The 19,526-nt window shown below is 41.0% G+C and overlaps 1 protein-coding gene across 1 annotated transcript; it reads right to left on the reverse strand.

The window, feature by feature from the left end:
* Positions 1 to 1,369: 1,369 nt before the first annotated feature.
* Positions 1,370 to 2,305, reverse strand: OR6X1 (olfactory receptor family 6 subfamily X member 1; the record flags this gene model as incomplete). The annotated part of the gene is made up of 1 exon (XM_082683823.1): positions 1,370 to 2,305. One exon carries the CDS (start codon positions 2,303 to 2,305, stop codon positions 1,370 to 1,372), a length of 936 nt encoding a protein of 311 aa, XP_082539949.1.
* Positions 2,306 to 19,526: the final 17,221 nt, after the last annotated feature.

Genomic DNA, 19,526 nt, shown 5'->3' on the forward strand with positions numbered 1-19,526 from the left:
GTCATTAATGTAACCTTGGGGCTGAGTTTTCCAGCAAGAAAGCCTTCATAGTTCTATTGGCTCTCAAACTTTTTTTGGTTTCATAGGCATCTAGACTACTTAGAGTGGAACATAGGAACTGGCCTAATCCAATTGGAAATTTTCACATGCTGTCCTCAAGTTTTGGTATTACGTGGGAATAAACACATTTAGGTGTATGTAGACATTTGTATTCTATTAAAATGAAAATTCCCGGGCGCCTGGGTAGCTCAGTGGATTAAGCCGCTGCCTTCGGCTCAGGTCATGATCTCGGAGTCCTGGGATCGAGTCCCGCATCGGGCTCTCTGCTCAGCAGGGAGCCTGCTTCCCTCTCTCTCTTTCTCTGGCTGCCTCTCTGTCTACTTGTGATTTCTCTCTGTCAAATAAATAAATCTTTAAAAAAAAATAAAATAAAATGAAAATTCCCTTATTAACACATTATCAAACAAAAACTTGGTTTCTTTAAAACATTTCTGAAAGACCCATTAGAATTGATTAGAAGCCTACCAGGGACTTCTACTATGAAGGGACTAAGTACTAAGAAAATATGTGGGATCGGGTGCCTGGGTGGCTCAGTGGGTTAAGCTGCTGCCTTTGGCTCAGGTCATGATCTCAGGGTCCTGGGATCGAGTCCTGCATCAGGCTCTCTGCTCAGCAGGGAGCCTGCTTCCCTCTCTCCCTCTCTGCCTGCCTCTCCATCTACTTGTGATTTCTCTCTGTCAAATAAATAAAATCTTAAAAAAAAAGAAAATATGTGGGATGTTTTATGTCTTTGATAAGGAAATGAAGCAAGAAGAGTTATTATAAACAAAGAGGGAGATAGGATTCCTTACATTTTTTTTTAAAGATTTTTAATTTATTTGACAGAAATTACAAGTAGGCAGAGAGGCAGGCAGAGAAAGAGGGAGAAGCATGCTCCCTGCCGGGCAGAGAGACCGATGTGGGGCTTGATCCCAGGACCCTGAGATCATGACCCAAGCCGAAGGCAGAGGCTTAACCCACTGTGCCACCCAGGCGCCCCACTTTTTTTTTTTTTAAGTTACTGACAGTTGTCCTTGACTCTTGTGCTTTCTACTGGATGAATTGGAAGGTGGGGTTTCCTTGTAGGAGAATGAGTTCATTTCTTTTGAAGGGCTCCTGGGTCATAATATACATACATACATTATATATATGAATATATATATATAACATGAACATACATAGCATACATACAACATAACATATATAACAAATTCTTATAGGAAACTTTAACCATCATAGTTTGCTTTTACATCTTTACCTTCTCCACAGTCCTCTTTCACATTTAACTGTTGTATCTGCCTTAAGTTCATTTTGATGTGTTGCATAATTACTATGGATGAAGAGTCTTTGGACAAGCCATTGCCTTCACTAGGGCTGCTTTCACTTCCTTGTTTCTAATTGTATAAATGAAGGGATTCAGAAGAGGTGTGAGAATAGTGTTCAGCACTGACACCACCTTATTAATCTTAAAGGAAGAGTGTGTTGTGGGTCTCAGGTACATGAACAAAACAGCACCATAGAGCAGGGAGACTACTGTCAAGTGCGAGGCACAGGTAGAGAAAGTCTTCCGTCGGCCAGTGGCTGAAGGGATCTGTAGGATGGTGGACAGGATATAGATATAAGAAATCACCGTGAAGAGGAGTGACCCTGGGATCACGAGGATGGTCGCCAAAAGACCCAGGAGCTCCAGAATGCTTGTGTCGGTGCAGGCTGCTTTCAGAATGGGACCCACATCACAGTAGAAATGATTGATGACGTTGTTGCCACAGAAGGGCAACTGGACAAGCAGCAGCATCTGACAAAAGACAATGGTGAAGCCCACCACCCAGGAACCGAGGGCAAGTTGCAGGCAGAAGCTACTGGTCATAATGGTGGGGTAGCGAAGGGGCTTGCAGATGGCCAGGTAACGGTCGAAAGACATGGCAGTGAGGATAAAGAACTCGGTGGTGCCCAGGAAAAAGTGAAAGAAGGCCTGCAGTAGGCAGCAAGGCATGCAGATAGCTGTTCTTGCCACCACGAAAGTTTCCAACAGTTTGGGGATGACTGTGGTGGTGTACCAGATCTCTAGGAAGGACAAGTTGCAGAGGAAGAAGTACATTGGTATTTGTAGCCTGGGCTCCACCCAGACAATGGCAATTATGAGCCCATTGCCTGTAAGGGTTAATAGGTAGATGAAAAAGATGACTATGAAAAGGGGGACCTGCAGTCCTTCGATGTCAGGAAATCCTAGAAGGATGAACTCTGTGATTGTTGTGCCATTTCTCATGTCCCTTGATACTCTAGAAAGTCAAGCAAAAAAGCAGTGCCTTCAAATCTCATGCTCAAATACAGATTGGACAAAAAGAAAGAAAGAGAAAGAGAAAGAGAAAGAAAGAAAGAAAGAAAGAAAGAAAGAAAGAAAGAAAGAAAGAAAGAAAGAAAGAAAGAAAGAAAGAAAGAAAAAGAAAAGAAAAGAAAAAAGGAGGATTCTGATTCCATTTAAGGTCCTTCAGGACACTTCTCCTCCTTTGCCTGCACATACATACCCTCAGCACTTCTTCCTTACTCAGGATTGGGCTTGTCCTTTTGCCAGCTAAACCAGCTTTTAATGGACTTTGAAAGTACTAAGTACACTTAGTGAGTGGAAAAGTACTTTCCCATCCATGTACTGCTATGAGCATGATCACTGCTGGGGGCTCCTAAGAAATTAACCCACACTCCCCTATTACATTCTAAAAGAAATTCTTGATTTATATTACACATATGTGTAAGAGAGCTGATTTTACAACCCCCCACGGTTCTCTGTGTCTATTTATACAACTAAAAATCATTGCCGTTATATATTAGCAGTGAAATACAACTTAGATAATAGAACAGATGTTTCTCTCAAGAATCCATTTCCAAATTCTAATTCAGACTCTTAACAAAGGAGACTAAAACACATTCAAATGAAGTGAATACACTTGCTAAGCAAGTAGGAAAATGTACTAAGCTTTAATTCAAAATGCCAAGACCAGCTGAATTAGGACCTGATATACAAAAGTACTTAATTACTGTACATCGAATAAAGATCCGTAGACACGAAACTAACAAAGTTAAAAGGCTAGCAAATGCTTGCAGTAACAGACTGAATCCTGGAAAGCACATCCTTACCAACACCTTCCTTTATGACCCAGTATCTTTCCATACCAAGCAAAGCATTCCTATCTGTATATGCAAATTCACTCTCTGGAAATAAGATTTCCCGGAACCACACTAATTCATTTACATATTGCCTATGGCTGCTTTGGCGCTACAGCGGCAGAGTTGAGGAGTTAAGGTAGAGACTATAGGACTCGGAAAAGCCTAAAATATTCATGATAGGTCTGCCCTTTACAGCAAAGGTTTGCTGACCCCTTCTTCGGTTCCCTGAAGGGGCTATCCTCTCTCTCCCCGGCTCATCACTTGCAGGAGCTGTTACCTTGACCTAGAATCCCTTTCCCAATCCCTCCCAGATCTGGCTAAATCCAGTCTGTCTTCTAGCCATGTCAGGGAAGCCTTGTCTAAATTCCCATCTCATTCTGGTGTGACTCCCACCCTCCTCCCCACCATTTCCATATGCGACCACTTACCAAACGGTATTTACAGTTTGGCTTCCTCCACAGACTCTAAGGCAATAATATCTGTGGGGCATAAAATAAGCCCTCAAGAGAGATTTTCTGAAGGAAAATCTCTGTGTCCCCAGTTTCCTATGAGTTTATGTAGACTGATACATGCATATGTTTATAAAACGCTAGTGTTATATTTCAAATGCTGGAGACATAACAGGGACTGTTTGCTAAATAATTTATCTCCAAGTCTGCTGCTGCTTCCAGCTTTTATATAAATCTTGCTGCATGCAAAACTTTCGGCTGCATCTTTCCCATGTTTCTGACTGTGTTCTGGTTATTATCCCGGATCTTGAGTACTGAGAGCTTGCTCAACCCGCCTGATGCTCAATGGTTGGAGGTAGAATGGAATCATTTTTTTCTGAGCTATATTGTGCTGATGAAGCATCCTTCATTTTTCTTAAGCTTTTCATTATCTCAAAAGAAGAAAAAAGTAGAAAGGTGTTAACATATATCTTTTCTGAATTTGGGCTAAGGGCAGTATGTCCCAAGTCTCATCTTTTGTTCATTTACTTATCCATTTTTTTTTTTTTAAACTGTCTCTGGCAGTTTCAATTTTTCAAGAATTGGATCATGTAGTCAATTTGAAGATGCCCGATGGTGTAGGAGTAGGAGCAAAGGTACCTGGATTATACCCTATTATGAGTTCCACAAAGGGAAGCCTATCAGGAATCACTGCTTGGGGGGCTGTGTACAACTGGGATGCAAATAAAGACAGCCAGTATGAAATTCATCCCAAGGATTGATGGTTGCAGGTAAAGCGCAGTGAATTAACACTGCTTGCTGGTCCAAGGCCAGTCATGGTTATGATGATGTTCCTATATGAGAATGAGATGCATTAATCGGAACGTATTTCAAGGCTTTAAGGCATCAAGGCTAGACCTATCTATTCATTCTACAGAAGAGCAATACTTTACCCAGAATAGTACTCTTTGCTTCTCAGTAGCAAAGCAATATTCACAGCACTAATGATTCCCAGGGAAACACTTCTGATCCTGAGGCGTGTCCTTATCCACAAGCAAACTGAAAGGAAAGGAGAGATTCTTATAAAGGCACAGAATTGAAACAGAAAATTTCCTTCTTTTTTGCACCAGGAAATTGAATCTCTCTTTCTAAAATTGAGGTAAGTGCTGTTAGGCTTTGCTGAATTCCATTCATGAAGCTTTCAAGAAATGGCAAGATTGCTTCAGCGTTTAAGAGAATTTTGCTGAAAGTGATTAATAGATCAGTTCACACTAGGTCAAGAATTCTTCTCTCAAAGTAATGGTTTGTTAGTGGGGCACTTTCCCAGCTTCCTCTGGGACATCAGTCTCCATGGATGTGCTCCAGACACTCCCAGGAGAAAACAAAGTTTTGCTAAAAGTTTATTCATAAGTCAAGGTGTGGCATTGGTAGTTTTCTAAATTCTAATTGGTACCAATCATTTTATGGGTTTTAGATCTTGAATTTCTCAGTTTCCGCAAGAAGAAAAATCAGTGGTTTCTTAATAATTAAGTGGGATCCTCTATTGAACTGAGTTAAATCAAGTGTAGGAAATTTGATTTAAGAATGTGACAAGTAGGGGCGCCTGGGTGACTCAACGGGTTAAAGCCTCTGCCTTCGGCTCAGGTCATGATCCCAGGGTCCTGTGATCAAGCCCCACATCGGGCTCTCTGCTCCGCAGTGAGTCAGCTTCCTCCTCTCTCTCTGCCTGCCTCTCTGCCTACTTGTGATCTCTGTCTGTCAAATAAATAAATAAAATCTTTTAAAAAAAAAAAAAAGAATGTGACAAGTGGCCAGTTTTGCAGAAATGCAATAGTGAAGGGCATAGAATTATATGACTTTTTTGTAAACTTTCTCATGGTGATAAGGGAAAAGATGGGGTTTTGAACTCTTGAGGTCAACAGAGAGTTGATTAGGGGACACTCTGCAAAATGAGAAAATGGAGTTGAAATTGTAATTTAAAAAACTTTAATGAGGTATGGTTTACATAGAATAAAATGCTGTCATTTTAGGTATATAGTTCAGTGGGTTTTGACAGGTGTGTATACCCATGGAAAGACCACTTCGGTTAAGATTTTGAATGTTCTCAACACTCTAAAAGTTCCCTCTTGCCCACTTTCAGTTAATCTGCCTTAACACCTTCCCTCTCACCCCAACAACCGCTGATCTGATTTCTATGCCTGTAGATTAGTCTTGACTTCTGTATGATTTCATATGAGTGAAATCATACAATCTGGATGCTCTTTTCTGTCTGGATGCTTTCACTTAGCAAAGGATTTTTGAGATTTACCCCTGTTGTCAAATATAAAAAGTTCATTCCTTCTGACTGTTGAGTAGTATTTGATAAGGTTCAGGGCAGGCTACCCCCAAATATAACCCTTTGGCATATCAGTTATTTAAAATTCAAGTTTCTTGGGGGCACCTGGGTGGCTCAGTGGGTTAAAGCCTCTGCCTTCGGCTCAGATCATGGTCTCGAGGTCCTGAGATCGAGCCCCGCATCGGGTTCTCTGGTCAGCGGGGAGCCTGCTTCCCTCTCTCTCTCTCTGCCTGCCTCTCTGCCTACTTGTGACCTCCCTCTCTCTGTCAAATACATAAATAAAATCTTTAAAAAAGAAATTAAAGTTTCTTAAAAACCAACCAGTGCAAGGACACTCTGAACTTCCTTTGTCTCCCTGAAAGCAGGAAATAAATCTCCCACGTGAGGTATACCCTGCCTGAACCAGGAGGAAGAGAGACATCCTTATTACCAGTGATGGAGAATTTAGGGCCAAGAAAGCTATAAAAGCAATCGTTGTTACTTTGCCAATTTACCTCCCCAAGCCCAAACGTCTCTTGTCCTGTCAATTCCTCACAAATGTATTGTTTCTTTGTCTAAAAGATATAAAAGCTGCCTTGTTTTTCACTATTTTGAGACTTGTATTTCTACGAGCCCCTGTACATACAAAATTAAAATTTTTTCTCCTCTTGATCTGTCTTATGTCAATTTAATTATTAGACCAGCCAAAGAAACTAGAGACGGAGGGAAAATTTTCCTTCCCTACACATTCCATATTCCATGATCATATCACACCTTACTGATTCATTTAGTGGTTGATGGGCTTTTGAGTTGTTTCAGTTTTAATTTTACGAATCAAGCTGTGGTGAACACTCATGCAGGAATCTTTTTGTGAGTGTATGCATTTATTTATTTTAGATGAAAAAACGTTTGATGAATTTTCTGAGCATGAGGTAAGTATATTTAATTTTTTAAAAAAGATTTTATTTATTTATTTGACAGGTAGAGATCACAAGTAGGCAGAGAGGCAGAGAGAGAGAGGGGGAAGCAGGCTCCCCGCCGAGCAGAGAGCCCGATGTGGGGCTTGATCCCAAAGTCCTGGGATCATGACCTGAGCCAAAGGCAGAGGCCTTAACCCACTGAGCCACCCAGGTGCCCCAGTATATTTAATTTTTTAAGAAAGAGCCAAATTTTTCCCCAGTGAGATCTCACCATTTTGCTGTCCCATCAACCAACATATGAAAGCTCTAGTTGCTCCACATTATACCAATATTTGTTATTGTCAATTAAAAAAAGACATTATGGGGTGCCTGGGTGGCTCAGTGGGTTAAGGCCTCTGCCTGCAGCTCAGGTCATGATCTCGGGGTCCTGGGAGAGAGCCCCGCATCAGGCTCTCTGCTCGGCAGGGAGCCTGCTTCTTCCTCTCTCTCTGCCTGCCTCTCTATCTACTGTGATCTCTGTCTGTCAAATAAATAAATAAAATCTAAAAAAAAAAAAAAGACATTATTGTAGGGGTAAGATATTATCATTGTTAATTTAATTTGCATTTCTGTGATGACTAGTGATATTGAGCAAATTTTTGTATGTTTAGAGACCTCATGCATTTATTTCTTGTGAATAATTAATTTAAATATTTTGTTCACTAAAAATTAGATTATGGGGTGCCTGGGTGGCTCAGTGGGTTAAGCCTCTGCCTTCAATTCAGGTCATGATCTTGGGGTCTTGGGATTGAGCCCGGCATCAGGCTCTCTGCTCAGCAGGGAGCCTGCTTCCCCCTCTCTCTCTGCCTACTTGTGATCTCTGTCTGTCAAATAAATAAATAAGATCTTTTTTTTTTTTTAAAGATTTTATTTATTTATTTGACAGAGAGAGAGAGAGCACAAGCAGGGGAGCGAGAGAGGGAGAAGAAGGCTCCTGCTGAGCAGGGTGGCCGATGCGAGGCTTGATCCCAGGACCCTGGGATCATGACCTGAGCTAAAAGCAGATACTTAACAGACTTAATCACCCAGGCCCCCTAATAATTTTTTTTTAGTTGGCTCCATGCTCAGTGTGGAGCTCAACATGAGGCTCAAACTTATGACCCCGAGTCATTACTTAACCGACTGAACCACTGAGGGACTCCAATAATTTTTTGATAATATATTGATAATATAGAAAAGTTTTAAATTTTTGTAATCTAATTTTTTTCCTTCTTATATTTCATTTGATTTTTTTGCATCTTGTCTAAGAAATCTTCGCCTACCCCAAGATTGTAGAACTTTTCTGTTTTCTTTTAGATGTTGAAAGTGTATGATCCATTTTTAGTTATTTTTTTTTAAAAGATTTTATTTATTTGAGTGAGAGAGTGAGAGAGAGAGCACAAGCAGGGAGAGTGGCAGAGGGAGAGTGAGAAGTAGACACTCAGCTAAGGAGGGAGCCTGAACTGTGGCTCTATCCCAGGACCCAGGGATCATGACCTGAGCTGAAGGCAGATGCTTAACCAACTGAGCCACCCAGACACTCCATTTTGAGCTAATTTTTAACATTACTTGCAGTGAAGGTCTTGTAGCAAAATTTTTTCTATTTTTGTTTGTGTGAAATTTATTTACATGCCCTTCATTTTGAGGGATATGTTTACTGCATAAAGAATTCTAGGGAGTTTCTTACACTCTACCCCCAACCCCAAGCAGTTTAAAGATATGTTCTATTGTCCTCTTACTTGCATGGTTCTCATGAGACATAAGCAATGCATTATGTATATTTCAATATTATATAACATGTGTTATAATGTGGGTATGTGTGGTGAGTATTTTAATTTCTGATTGTCCTAACAATTTTTATCATTGGTTTTTGGACATTTAATTCTGATATGTGTAGGTGATGTTTTGTTTTGTTTCTCTTGCTTGGTAAAACTTTGTGAAAATGTAAATTTGTATTTTCCATCCAATTTTCAAAAATTTTTGTCATTATGTCTTTGAATTTTTTTCTTCAAATATTTTTTTCTGCCCTCACCCCCTTTTTTTGTCCTCCAATTATACATACATTAGATTGTTGGGTGGTGTCCCAAATGCCATTGAAGCTCCATTTATTTTGTTTTTAGTGTTTTATTACCCCTATGACATGTAGTTTGGATAGCTTTTATACTTAGTCTTCACATTCTTTTATTGTGAAGTCTAAACAGCTACTGAATACATCCAGGAAAATTTTCACTTCAGCTGTATATACTCTTCAGTTACATTTACTTGTTTTTTAATCTTCCATTTTTTCCCTCATTATGTTCACATTAAAAAAAAATCTTACAGCATATTTACCATAGCTATTTCAAATTACCTACTTGATAATTCTAGCATCTCTGCTATTTCTGGGTGTGTTGCTATTGACTAATTGATACTCCTTTTCATTTTGGATCACGTTTCCTTTTTATTTTTGTCTAGTAAGTTTTGGTTTGTTGTTGGACATTATCAATGTTGAATTCTGGGTCTTGTTTTCTTTCTTTCTTTTTTCTTAAGGTCTTATTTATTTATTTGAAGGGATGACAAGTAGGCAGAGAGGCAGGCAGAGAGAGAGAGAAGGGAAAGCAGGTTCCCTGCTGAGCAGAGAGTTGGATGCGGGGCTTGATCCCAGGACCATGGGATCACGATCCAAGCTGAAAACAGAGGCTTTAACCCACTAAGCCACCTAGGTGCCCCTTCTTTTCATTCTTTAAAGAGTATTATAGTTGTACTGACAAGCTGTCAATGTATTTGTAAACTTACTTGATTATTTCAAGATTTTCTTTTGAAACTTTGTTGGGTCACAGTGGAGTAGACTTCATTTTAGAACTAATTTCTCTCTCCTGCTAAAACATATAATTTTTAAGGCTCTGGGTGTTCAATGAGGTCCTTACATTCTGGTTGCTTGGATCTCTGATATCCAACCCTCTGCACGTTTTGTAGTTCAGCATTCACCTCCCCAGCTGTACCTGTGCATGAAGGTACAGCTTGTTATTTTCAGCTATAAACTATGAGAGACTCCTTTGCAGATTTCTGGAGATTTTTCTTTTTTGTATTTTGCCCCTCAGTTGCTTTAGTCTCCTTGAACTCTGAACTCTGCCCCTCTACCTGCTGTGCCTAGCTTGGGTTTGCGCTCTAGGGTTGTCTAACAGACACCTCCAGGTGGAGAGCCCTGGCTATTTTAGGGTTCGACTAATTTGTTTCCCTTTTTTCATGGTTATCCATCCTTGACTCCTTGTCCAATGCCTGAAAATAGTTGTTTCATATATTTTGTCTAGTTTTTCTTATGTTTATGGTTAGAAGATTGTTCTAGTAGGATTATTTTGTCATGGTTGTTTATTAGATTCTTCCAAAGTAATGGAATGGAAATTAGAAAGTTCAGTGGTACCCAACAGATGATTTATTCATAATTGAAGAGATATGAGATAGTTCAAAAACAAGAAAGGCAGCATGAGTAGGGGAAGAGATGCTGATCTTAGAGAAGGAAGATTTTTCTCTAGCAGAAGCTAAAAGAAGAATCACATATCCTATTTTTGTGTGTAGTGATGGTTTTATTGTTAGTATTACTGATATTCTTTTCTTGCTGTCTTAAAAAAAAAAGAAGGCACAGTTTTCTGTTTTAAAACAAAACAAAACTTTGACTGCCTAGCTATCTTAGACTTATTTTATTGCAAAATTTCTTACCTTTTTTTAAAAAAAATATTTTATTTATTTATTTGACAGACAGATCACAAGTAGTCAGAGAAGCAAGCAGAGGTTGGGGGGAGGCAGGATCCCTGCCAAGCGGAAAGCCTGATGCAGGGTTCAATCCCAGGACCCAGGGATCATGACCTGAGCCAAAGGCAGAGGCTTAATCCACTGAGCCACCCAGGCGCCCTGCAAAAATTTCTTAAATAATATGTAATTTCACCTCTATTTCTTTTCCCAGCTTTAGTTTCCTGAGGTTTAGTTTCCATTTACTGAATTTATATACCTAAAATCATTCTTTTTTTTTAAGATTTTATTTATTTATTTGACAGAGATCACAAGTAGGCAGAGAGGCAGTCAGAGAGAGAAGGAAGTAGGCTCCCTGCTGAGCAGAGAGCCCGATGTGGGGCTTGATCCCAGGACCCTGGGATCATGACCAGAGCCGAAGGCAGAGGCTTTAACCCACTGAGCCACCCAGGCGCCCCATATACCTAGGTATATACCATATACCATATACCTAAAATCATTCTTAAAATTTTAAATTATCTTTCAAATCTGAAAGGATTTTCTTAGTGCAGATATATATATATATATATTTTTTTTTTATTTATTTATTTGACAGAAAGAGAGATCACAAGTAGGCAGAGAGGCAGGCAGAGAAAGGTGGGGGGAAGCAGGCTCCCCGCAGAGAGCAGAGAGCCCAATGTGGGACTCCATCCGAAGACCCTGAGATCATGACCTGAGCCAAGGGCAGAAGCTTAACCCACTGAGCCACCCAGGCGCTCCTCTTAGTGCATTCCCCCCCCCACTAAATCAGTCTGTGGCAGTCTATACCACTGACTACCTCCTTTGGGAACTCTCTTCTAGCCTGCCTTTTATGACTACACATTCCTGTCTTTATCTCCTTCTTCCTCCTTCTCCTTGTCTTTTTTTTCTGAGGGGGATGACCTTAATTTTACATAACTTATTCTTTCTTTTGTGTAAAGCTGTTCAGTCCTAATAACAACTAAAATACATTCAGTTAGACATCTTATTTATTTATTTTTAAGATTTTATTTATTTATTTGACAGAGAGAGATCACAAGCAAGCAGAGAGGTGGGCAGAGAGAGAGAGGGAAGCAGGCTCCCCACTGAGCAGAGAGCCCGATGTGGGGCTCCATCCCAGGACCCTGAGATCACGACCTGAGCCAAAGGCAGAGGTTTTAAGCCACTGAATCAGCAAACTTCTTATCTGTCTTATAATACTTGGATATTTAAATCAGATTGTTAGATCATATATCTTGATGTGATTCATGTCTCGGAGCTAAAATATGAAACAGTTCAAAATTGGAGTATATATAAATATATTTATAAGTTGAGATGGTCCCTTAATGAAGTGAATTATGGAGAAAGCACTCTATAAACTCTGAGGGGAAAAAAGAATCATCATATGTGAGAACTCTGCTAGGTCAGGTTGGCTTATCAGTAGGACAATTTTAGAGGAGACAGTGATGTTCCCAATACAGGACAAGCCATGCTTGTCTGCAGTGATCTTTCTCCTGTCCCAGGGTGCTTGTTTGGTCTGGGAATGAGAAGACTGGGGTTAAATGAAGAACTTTGTTACAACGGAAATAAATGGCCACAGGAATTGTTTCTGGGAACATCCACCAAGCTGACTCATTTAGATGTCATGATCCGAAAGAACAAGACTAGAGATTTTTCTAGCAAGCTTCAGAATATGTAGTATAGGACTAAATAGAAAATAAAATACAAGAGGCTTAATTCTCTCTGTCAAATATAAAGGAAGGGACTTTCTCTCTTCTGCCTTTTATGCAGCATTTACTTTAGAAAATGTCAAATTATAATTTCTTTCTTTGTCTCTTTGAAATGTGTGTAATTTTTTCTTTTTTTTTTTTTTGAAGCTCAATAAGGCCCTTGTCAGCTTTATGACTCAGAAAAGTCTTTCTCAAGGACCGGAGAACCGTCTCTTTGAAATGTAAACAAGGGTAATAGTACTCTATCTCATAGTTTCTGTGGGAGAGTAGGAGCCTAACTTCCTTGGCTATCTGACTCCAAGTTACAAAACCATCTCCTGTCAAAAAGATATAAGATTATTCTTCCTCTTGATAAAGCCAATTAGCTAACACAGATGGCCACTCCAATTACCAGATGAGTCTAAGATAAACTGTGTTAAAAATTGTGCTGTCAAGGGGCGCCTGGGTGGTTCAGTAGGCTAAAGCCTCTGCTTTCGGCTCGGGTCATGATCCCAGGGTTCTGGGATCGAGCCCCACATCGGGCTCTCTGCTCGGCTGGGAGCCTGCTTCCTCCTCTCTCTCTGCCTGCCTCTCTGCCTACTTGTGATCTCTGTCAAATAAATAAATAAAATTTTTTTTTAAGATTTTATTTATTTATTTGACAGACAGAGATCACAAGTAGGCAGAGAGGCAGGCAGAGAGAGAGAGAGAGGGAAGCAGGCTTCCTGCGGAGCAGAGAGCCCGATGCGGGGCTCAATCCCAGGATCCTGAGATCATGACCCGAGCCGAAGGCAGCAGCCCAAACCACTGAGCCACCCAGGCACCCCTAAAATATATATATATATTTTTAAATTGTGCTGTCAAGTCCTCTTACTTGAGGACTAGTTATTGTTTATTTGAGCGCATGTATGTAATGGATTGTGTTTGCTTGGTTATGTAAAAGGGTGAAATTTCTTCTTGTCTTTCCAAGATCTCAGTGCATTGCCTGGGATATGCATCACATTCTGGTTGAATGCTTATTTAATAATAAAAGTATGCTTTCTCTGCTATCTTTGTGGAGAGGTTTTCTGGGCTGGAAGATTTTTTTTTTTTAATTTATTTTTATTAGAGAGAGAGAAGTCACAAGTAGGCAGAGAGGAAGGCAGAGAGAGAGGAGGAAGCAGGCTCCCTGCTGAGCAGAGAGCCGATGCGGGGCTCAATCCCAGGACCCTGAGATCATGACCTGAGCCGAAAGCAGAGGCTTAACCCACTGAGCCACCCAGGCACCCCTAGTGTTCTTTTTCTTAAAGATGGCCTCCCCAGTGTGTATGTTTAGCTATCATGAGTCTGGATCTATTATCACAAACATTAAAAGAATTAAACCATCAGCTACTAGAAAAAGGCTTTATGTTAGGGTGTTCTCTGAGTGGGCAGCCATCACTAAAAAGAAAACAAAAAAACAACAACAAAAAAACCAATACAAACAAACAAACAACAAAAACCCTTGATTCTTCCTGGCTCTCAACACATGAAATGCCATCTTTTATTTCCAAACTCAGGTGGCTCAGAATGGCTGTAAATTCAGAAGAGTGTTAGGAAATTTTACAAGTCATATGAGGTTATCACCGTGTTTACAGATTCAGAACATTATTCTGATGAGTCAGTTTTCTGTTTTTGAAAGCGTCAGCTGAGATTACAAATTCAAGTACGAAATTTGTGGTTGACTGAAGTCAGAAGGAAATATGAATTTTCAAAGTAAAAAAGATGTAGGGGCTTCTGGGTGGCTCAGTCAGTTAAGTGTCCATTTCTTGATTTCGGCTCAGGTCATGATCTCAGGGTCCTGAGACTGAGCCCTGCATTGGGCTCCAAGCTGGGTACAGAGGGTGCTTAAGATTCTCTCTCTCCCTCTCCCTTTGCCCCTACCCACCTATGTGCACATGTGCGTACTTAAAAAAAAAAAAAGGGGTATTTTTTAAAATTATAGAAAAAAAATAAAGAGATAATAATCAAGGAAACATTTGCATAGTGCTCTTACTAGTTTTGAGTCTTTGTCATCTTTACAACAACCCTGTGTGGTAGCATGACTATTATTACTTCTATTTATAGATGATGAAACTGGGACACAGAATGATCAAGTAACTTGACTATGGCCACATGTAGAAAATGACAGATTTCAACCCAGGAAATATGGTTTTAGAGATTGAGTTTGAGATAATAGCATTTCCCGAAGAAGAGGAAGCATTTATAGAAGAACAAAAAGAACCACAAAGTAGTGCTATGACGTAGAATGAAATGTTGGGTCCATTAAATAGATTCCTAGCTTCTGCATGACTCTTGGCCGTAGCTAGTTAACCTTCTTCATTTCATTCCCATGACTGAAGACCAAAACGCACCTGTGGCAGAAGGTGAGCTCCTAAGATCAAGTGGTTCAGTTCAGTCTTTGTTTTTTTTTTTTTTTTTAAAGATTTTATTTATTTATTTGTCAGAGAGAGAGCGAGCGAGAGTGAGCACAGGCAGACAGAATGGCAGGCAGAGTCAGAGGGAGAAGCAGGCTCCCTGCGGAGCAAGGAGCCCGACGCGGGACTCGATCCCAGGATGCTGGGATCATGACCTGAGCCGAAGGCAGCTGCTTAACCAACTGAGCCACCCAGGCGTCCCCAGTTCAGTCTTTGTAAGCTCTGAAGACTAAGCTTTTGCCTGGATCGTGAAGTCCAGACTTTCTCTTCATTCCCCAACCTTCTACCAACCCAAAGTTAAATCTGTAATAATGGGCTTTTCCTAGACCCCTTCCCAGAGTTGGGGTCTTGTTCAGCAAGAACCTTGCTGGAACCTTTCCTACTGGTTGTTTATCTACATGGTTGCTACAAACTTACCTGCTTGGTTTCTGAGTGCTACCTGCCTCACATGCTGTGTTGCATTCTATTTTCATCTCTTGGGACCCTCTGAAATTTTATTTTGTTCCAGCTGTGATTCTTTCAAGAGATATATTAATTGCCAACTTCACATTCTTCTCAGACTATCCTTTCTGCTGAAAATAACCACAAATCAGTCGTATTCCCTGGGGTCTGACAGAAAAAGTGAATAAGATAAATGTGTAGTATAAGAGCTTAGAATCACAGCGATCTATGTAAAGCAGACAAAACATCCATAACATTTATGCACTGCTTTTTTTTTTAAATATATTATTTTTAAGCAATCTTCACACCTTCATACCCAGTGTGGGATCAAACTCAACCCCAAGATCAAGAGTCACATGCTCCACCAAATGAGCCAGTCAGGGGCCCCTTACTGTGCTTTTAATTTCCCCTTTTCCAAATTATATAATTCTAGTTTATCTCATAACAACTTTGTGAGGAAAACAAGATCCTAAGTGAATACTTTTATAAGAGAAATCTGCTGTGATTCATTGATATGTAAGCATTAGGCACAAATGATCTCTTTGCTTTTTTTTTTTTTTTTAAGATTTTATTTATTTATTTGAGAGACAGAGAGTAAGAGAGAGCATGAGTGGGATGAGGGAGGAGAGGAGACTCCCTGCTGAGCAGGGAGCCTGACAGAGGCTCTACCCCAGGACTGTAAGTAAGATCATGACCTGAGCCGAAGGCAGACACTTAACCGACTGAGCCACCCAGGCGACCCATCTTTGCACTTTTGTATTGAATCATCATTTCTTGTGGTCTGAATTTGCATGTGTTATAAGCTTGTGCACAGGTAGTCTTGATCAAACTCAGTGTTTATGGTAGGAATTAGAATCCATAAACCAATAATGGTTGAGGATACCACTGTTTTCCATTGTAGAGATACCCAGGGATTACCTTATAGGATGTCAGACTACAGGACGGAAGTTCAGCAGTAACAAGGTGGTCTCACCTGTCCAAAATCATCTACCTTGTTATCTAACTGAAAATCACCACTGCCGAGTAATTAATTTTGGTCTTGGGTTATTCCACATCTTCTGCAGTCTCCCTTAAACTCAAACATCCATATGGGTAGGGTAATACTTCAAGTCATTCGTTGCAAATATAGCAATGAGCATGTTCAGTGAGCTAAGGAAAATAGGCAAGGGGTGTTGATTGTGCAAGGCGAATCAGGGATCCAAAAGGTGGTGGGAACAGGAGCGTCAAATAGTTTGAAAAACTGGGGAGAAATTTTTGAGGAACCACTCCTAGCTGTACTATTTTTGATGCTACATTGGGGTTAGAAAAGCAGGTATGTTGGGCATCAGCCCTAAATTCCTAGAGAACCAACGCCCAGCAGGTAAATTTCTTTACTTTTATTAGCTTCGAAGCCAATGTTTAACCCCAGTCGATATCAATTTTACTACACATATAAAATTTCTCTTTTTTTCATCATTTAGCTTTGGTACACGGTATATACCCCTTGCTTGAAATGTCCACCTTCCTCTTTGTCAATCCATACCTCATCCTGACGTGAAGTCTACCTACCTAAAGGCTGTACTCAATATTTTCCTCACAAATTTCCCGAGTACACCATTTGTACATTAATTCTCATGACTTACTAAATAAGCATAAAGATCCTCTAAGCCAAGTGTTTTGTGTGGTTGCAATCCTGGGCAGACCCAGGGCCATGCAAATGGTCACTAAAAACAACCATTTTTTTGGTTCAGCAAACATCTGCTCTACAACCTCTTAAGCACCCCCTCACATTCCTTCCAAATATTTTCAGGCAAATAAATCCCTGACCCCACTACCCCTTTCAGACCTCAAGAAATAACAGAACATACTTGATTTCTAGAGGGCATGCAGAGTTAGCGCAAGCCAAGCCTTCAGAGTTGTCCCAAGAAAATAAATAAAGACTAAGATAAGATAAAAAGAAAGGCCAGACCATGCAGTGAGGATGCAGAGGACGAGGGGAGGTAGAAGTGTATCTCTGTGTGAGGGAGAATTCTTCCCACAGCAGGGACAAGTCTTCCTCTCCCCAGGTCCTTCCCCTCCCCAAAAGGACAGTCCTTTGCATTACTCCACAGGTTACTTCACATTGGGGGCACCTGGGTGGCTCAGTGGGTTAAAGCCGCTGCCTTCAGTTCAGGTCATGATCTCAGGGTCCTGGGATCGAGCCCCGCATTGGGCTCTCTGCTTGGCAGGGAACCTGCTTCCCCCTTTCTCTCTGCCTGCCTCCTGCCTACTTGTAATCTCTCTCTCTGTGTCAAATAAATAAATAAAATCTTTTTCTAAAAAAAAGAACACTTCACATTATAATCTTGTTATTTAATCTGTAATTTTTAAACAAATGAATCTGGGAGCAAAATGAATTACATGATAGAAGAATTCCCTTTCAGCCTCTTATTTTCAGTTTTTTTCAAACAAAGGAAAAAGAAGTTAGAAGGACCTGGGGAATGTATGTCTTCTGAAAGTCTTCCTTGCTATAATATCTTTTAAAAAAATTTTTTTTAAAAAGATTTTATTCATTTATTTGAGAGAGAGAGAGAGCACACAGAGGCAGAAGCAGAGGGAGAAGCAGGTTCTTCGTGAGCAGGGAGGCCCATGCGAGACTTGATCCCAGGATCCTAGGATCATGACCTGAGGGGAAGGCAGGTGCCTAACTGACTGAGCTGCCCAGGTGCCCTTCCTTGCTATATCTTTATAGGAAAAATCTGCCTGGTACACTTGTTCTGGCTCATATAACCCTTTTCTACTTTATTCTTTCGGAGGGCTGTGGGAATGAAAGCGCTACCTTCCGTGTTAACCCAGGGGTGGTTGTGTACGGTGCCTCTGTGGTTAAGAGCGACGTCAGTGACAGCAGCTGCTACCAGACCAAGGACACCACTAGCACCACCACCAGAGCTGGTAAACAATCCCCATTCCCCCAAGAAGACAAACAAGGTCATCCTGTGTGGCTCTAATTCCTAAAACAAATGAAACCTTGAGCAATCAAATTACTGGCTCTCTAATAAAAACAATCTTGCTCCTATGCAAGGTTTGTTGGGAATGCTGTTACGTAAAGATACGTAATGACATTCTGTGGATATAACAATTCTTTATACACAGGCATGATGTGATTTTGGAACATAAGTGAGGTTCGGTGGGGTAGAGTCCAGAGCTGACAGCCAAGAAAAAATTCTTGAGATGGCTTTGGTGCAAAATGATGGTTCATTAAAGCACAGGACAGGTCCCATGGGCAGACACTCCGTGGTCTGGAGCAGTGGCTGATTATACACATGGGGGTTGGGGACAAAAAGGAAAAGGGAGGGACGCCTGGGTGGCTCAGTTGGTTGGACGACTGCCTTCGACTCAGGTCATGATTCCGGAGTCCCAGGATTGAGTCCCGCATCGGGGTCCCAGCTCCATGGGGAGTCTGCTTCTCCCTCTGACCTTCTCCCTGCTCATGCTCTCTCTGTCTCTCTCTCAAATAAATAAAATCTTAAAAAAAAAAAAAAAAGGAAAAGGGAGGTTTCAAAAGAACTTTCACACGCTAAAGAGGACTGAGCTACATGATACCTACAAGATACCTACAAGATGCTGGACACTTGCCATTGTCAAGTTAAGGTTGTTTCCCCAGTGAGGTATTAACATTAAGATAGTTGGGGACGCCTGGGTGGCTCAGTTGGTTAAGCAGCTGCCTTCGGCTCAGGTCATGATCCCAGCGTCCTGGGATCGAGTCCCACATCGGGCTTCTTGCTCAGCAGGGAGCCTGCTTCTCCCTCTGCCTGCCATTCTGTCTGCCTGTGCTCGCTCTCTCCCCCTCTCTCTCTGACAAATAAATAAATAAAATCTTAAAAAAAAAAAAAAAGATAGTTGGGAGATTCCTAGAAGCCTGTCACACCTGTCCCATCCAGGAGTGGGGGGTGGGGAGTTTGCAAGGTGTCTTCAGCCAGTCTTCTGCTCCTTCATCACACACACACACACACACACACACACACACACTTTAAAAGATTTATTCAGGGGCGCCTGGGTTGCTCAGTGGGTTAAAGCCTCTGCCTTCAGCTGAGGTCATGATCCCAGGGTCCTGGGATCAAGCCCCGCATCGGGCTCTCTGCTCAGCGGAAAGCTTGCTTCCCCCTCTCTCTCTGCCTGCTTGTGATCTCAAATAAATAAAATCTTAAAAAAAAAAAAGATTTATTCATTTGTTTGAGAGAGAGTGATTGATGGCAGGGCAGAGGGGAGACAACCCAGCCGACCTCCTGCTGAATGCAAAGCCCACGCTGGGCTCCATCCCAGGACCCTAAGATCATGACCTGAGCCGAAACCAAGAATCCAAGTCTCAACCTGTCAGG

Source organism: Mustela nivalis, assembly GCF_964662115.1.
Source record: "Mustela nivalis genome assembly, chromosome: 9".
In the NCBI taxonomy this organism is placed as follows: domain Eukaryota; kingdom Metazoa; phylum Chordata; class Mammalia; order Carnivora; family Mustelidae; genus Mustela; species Mustela nivalis.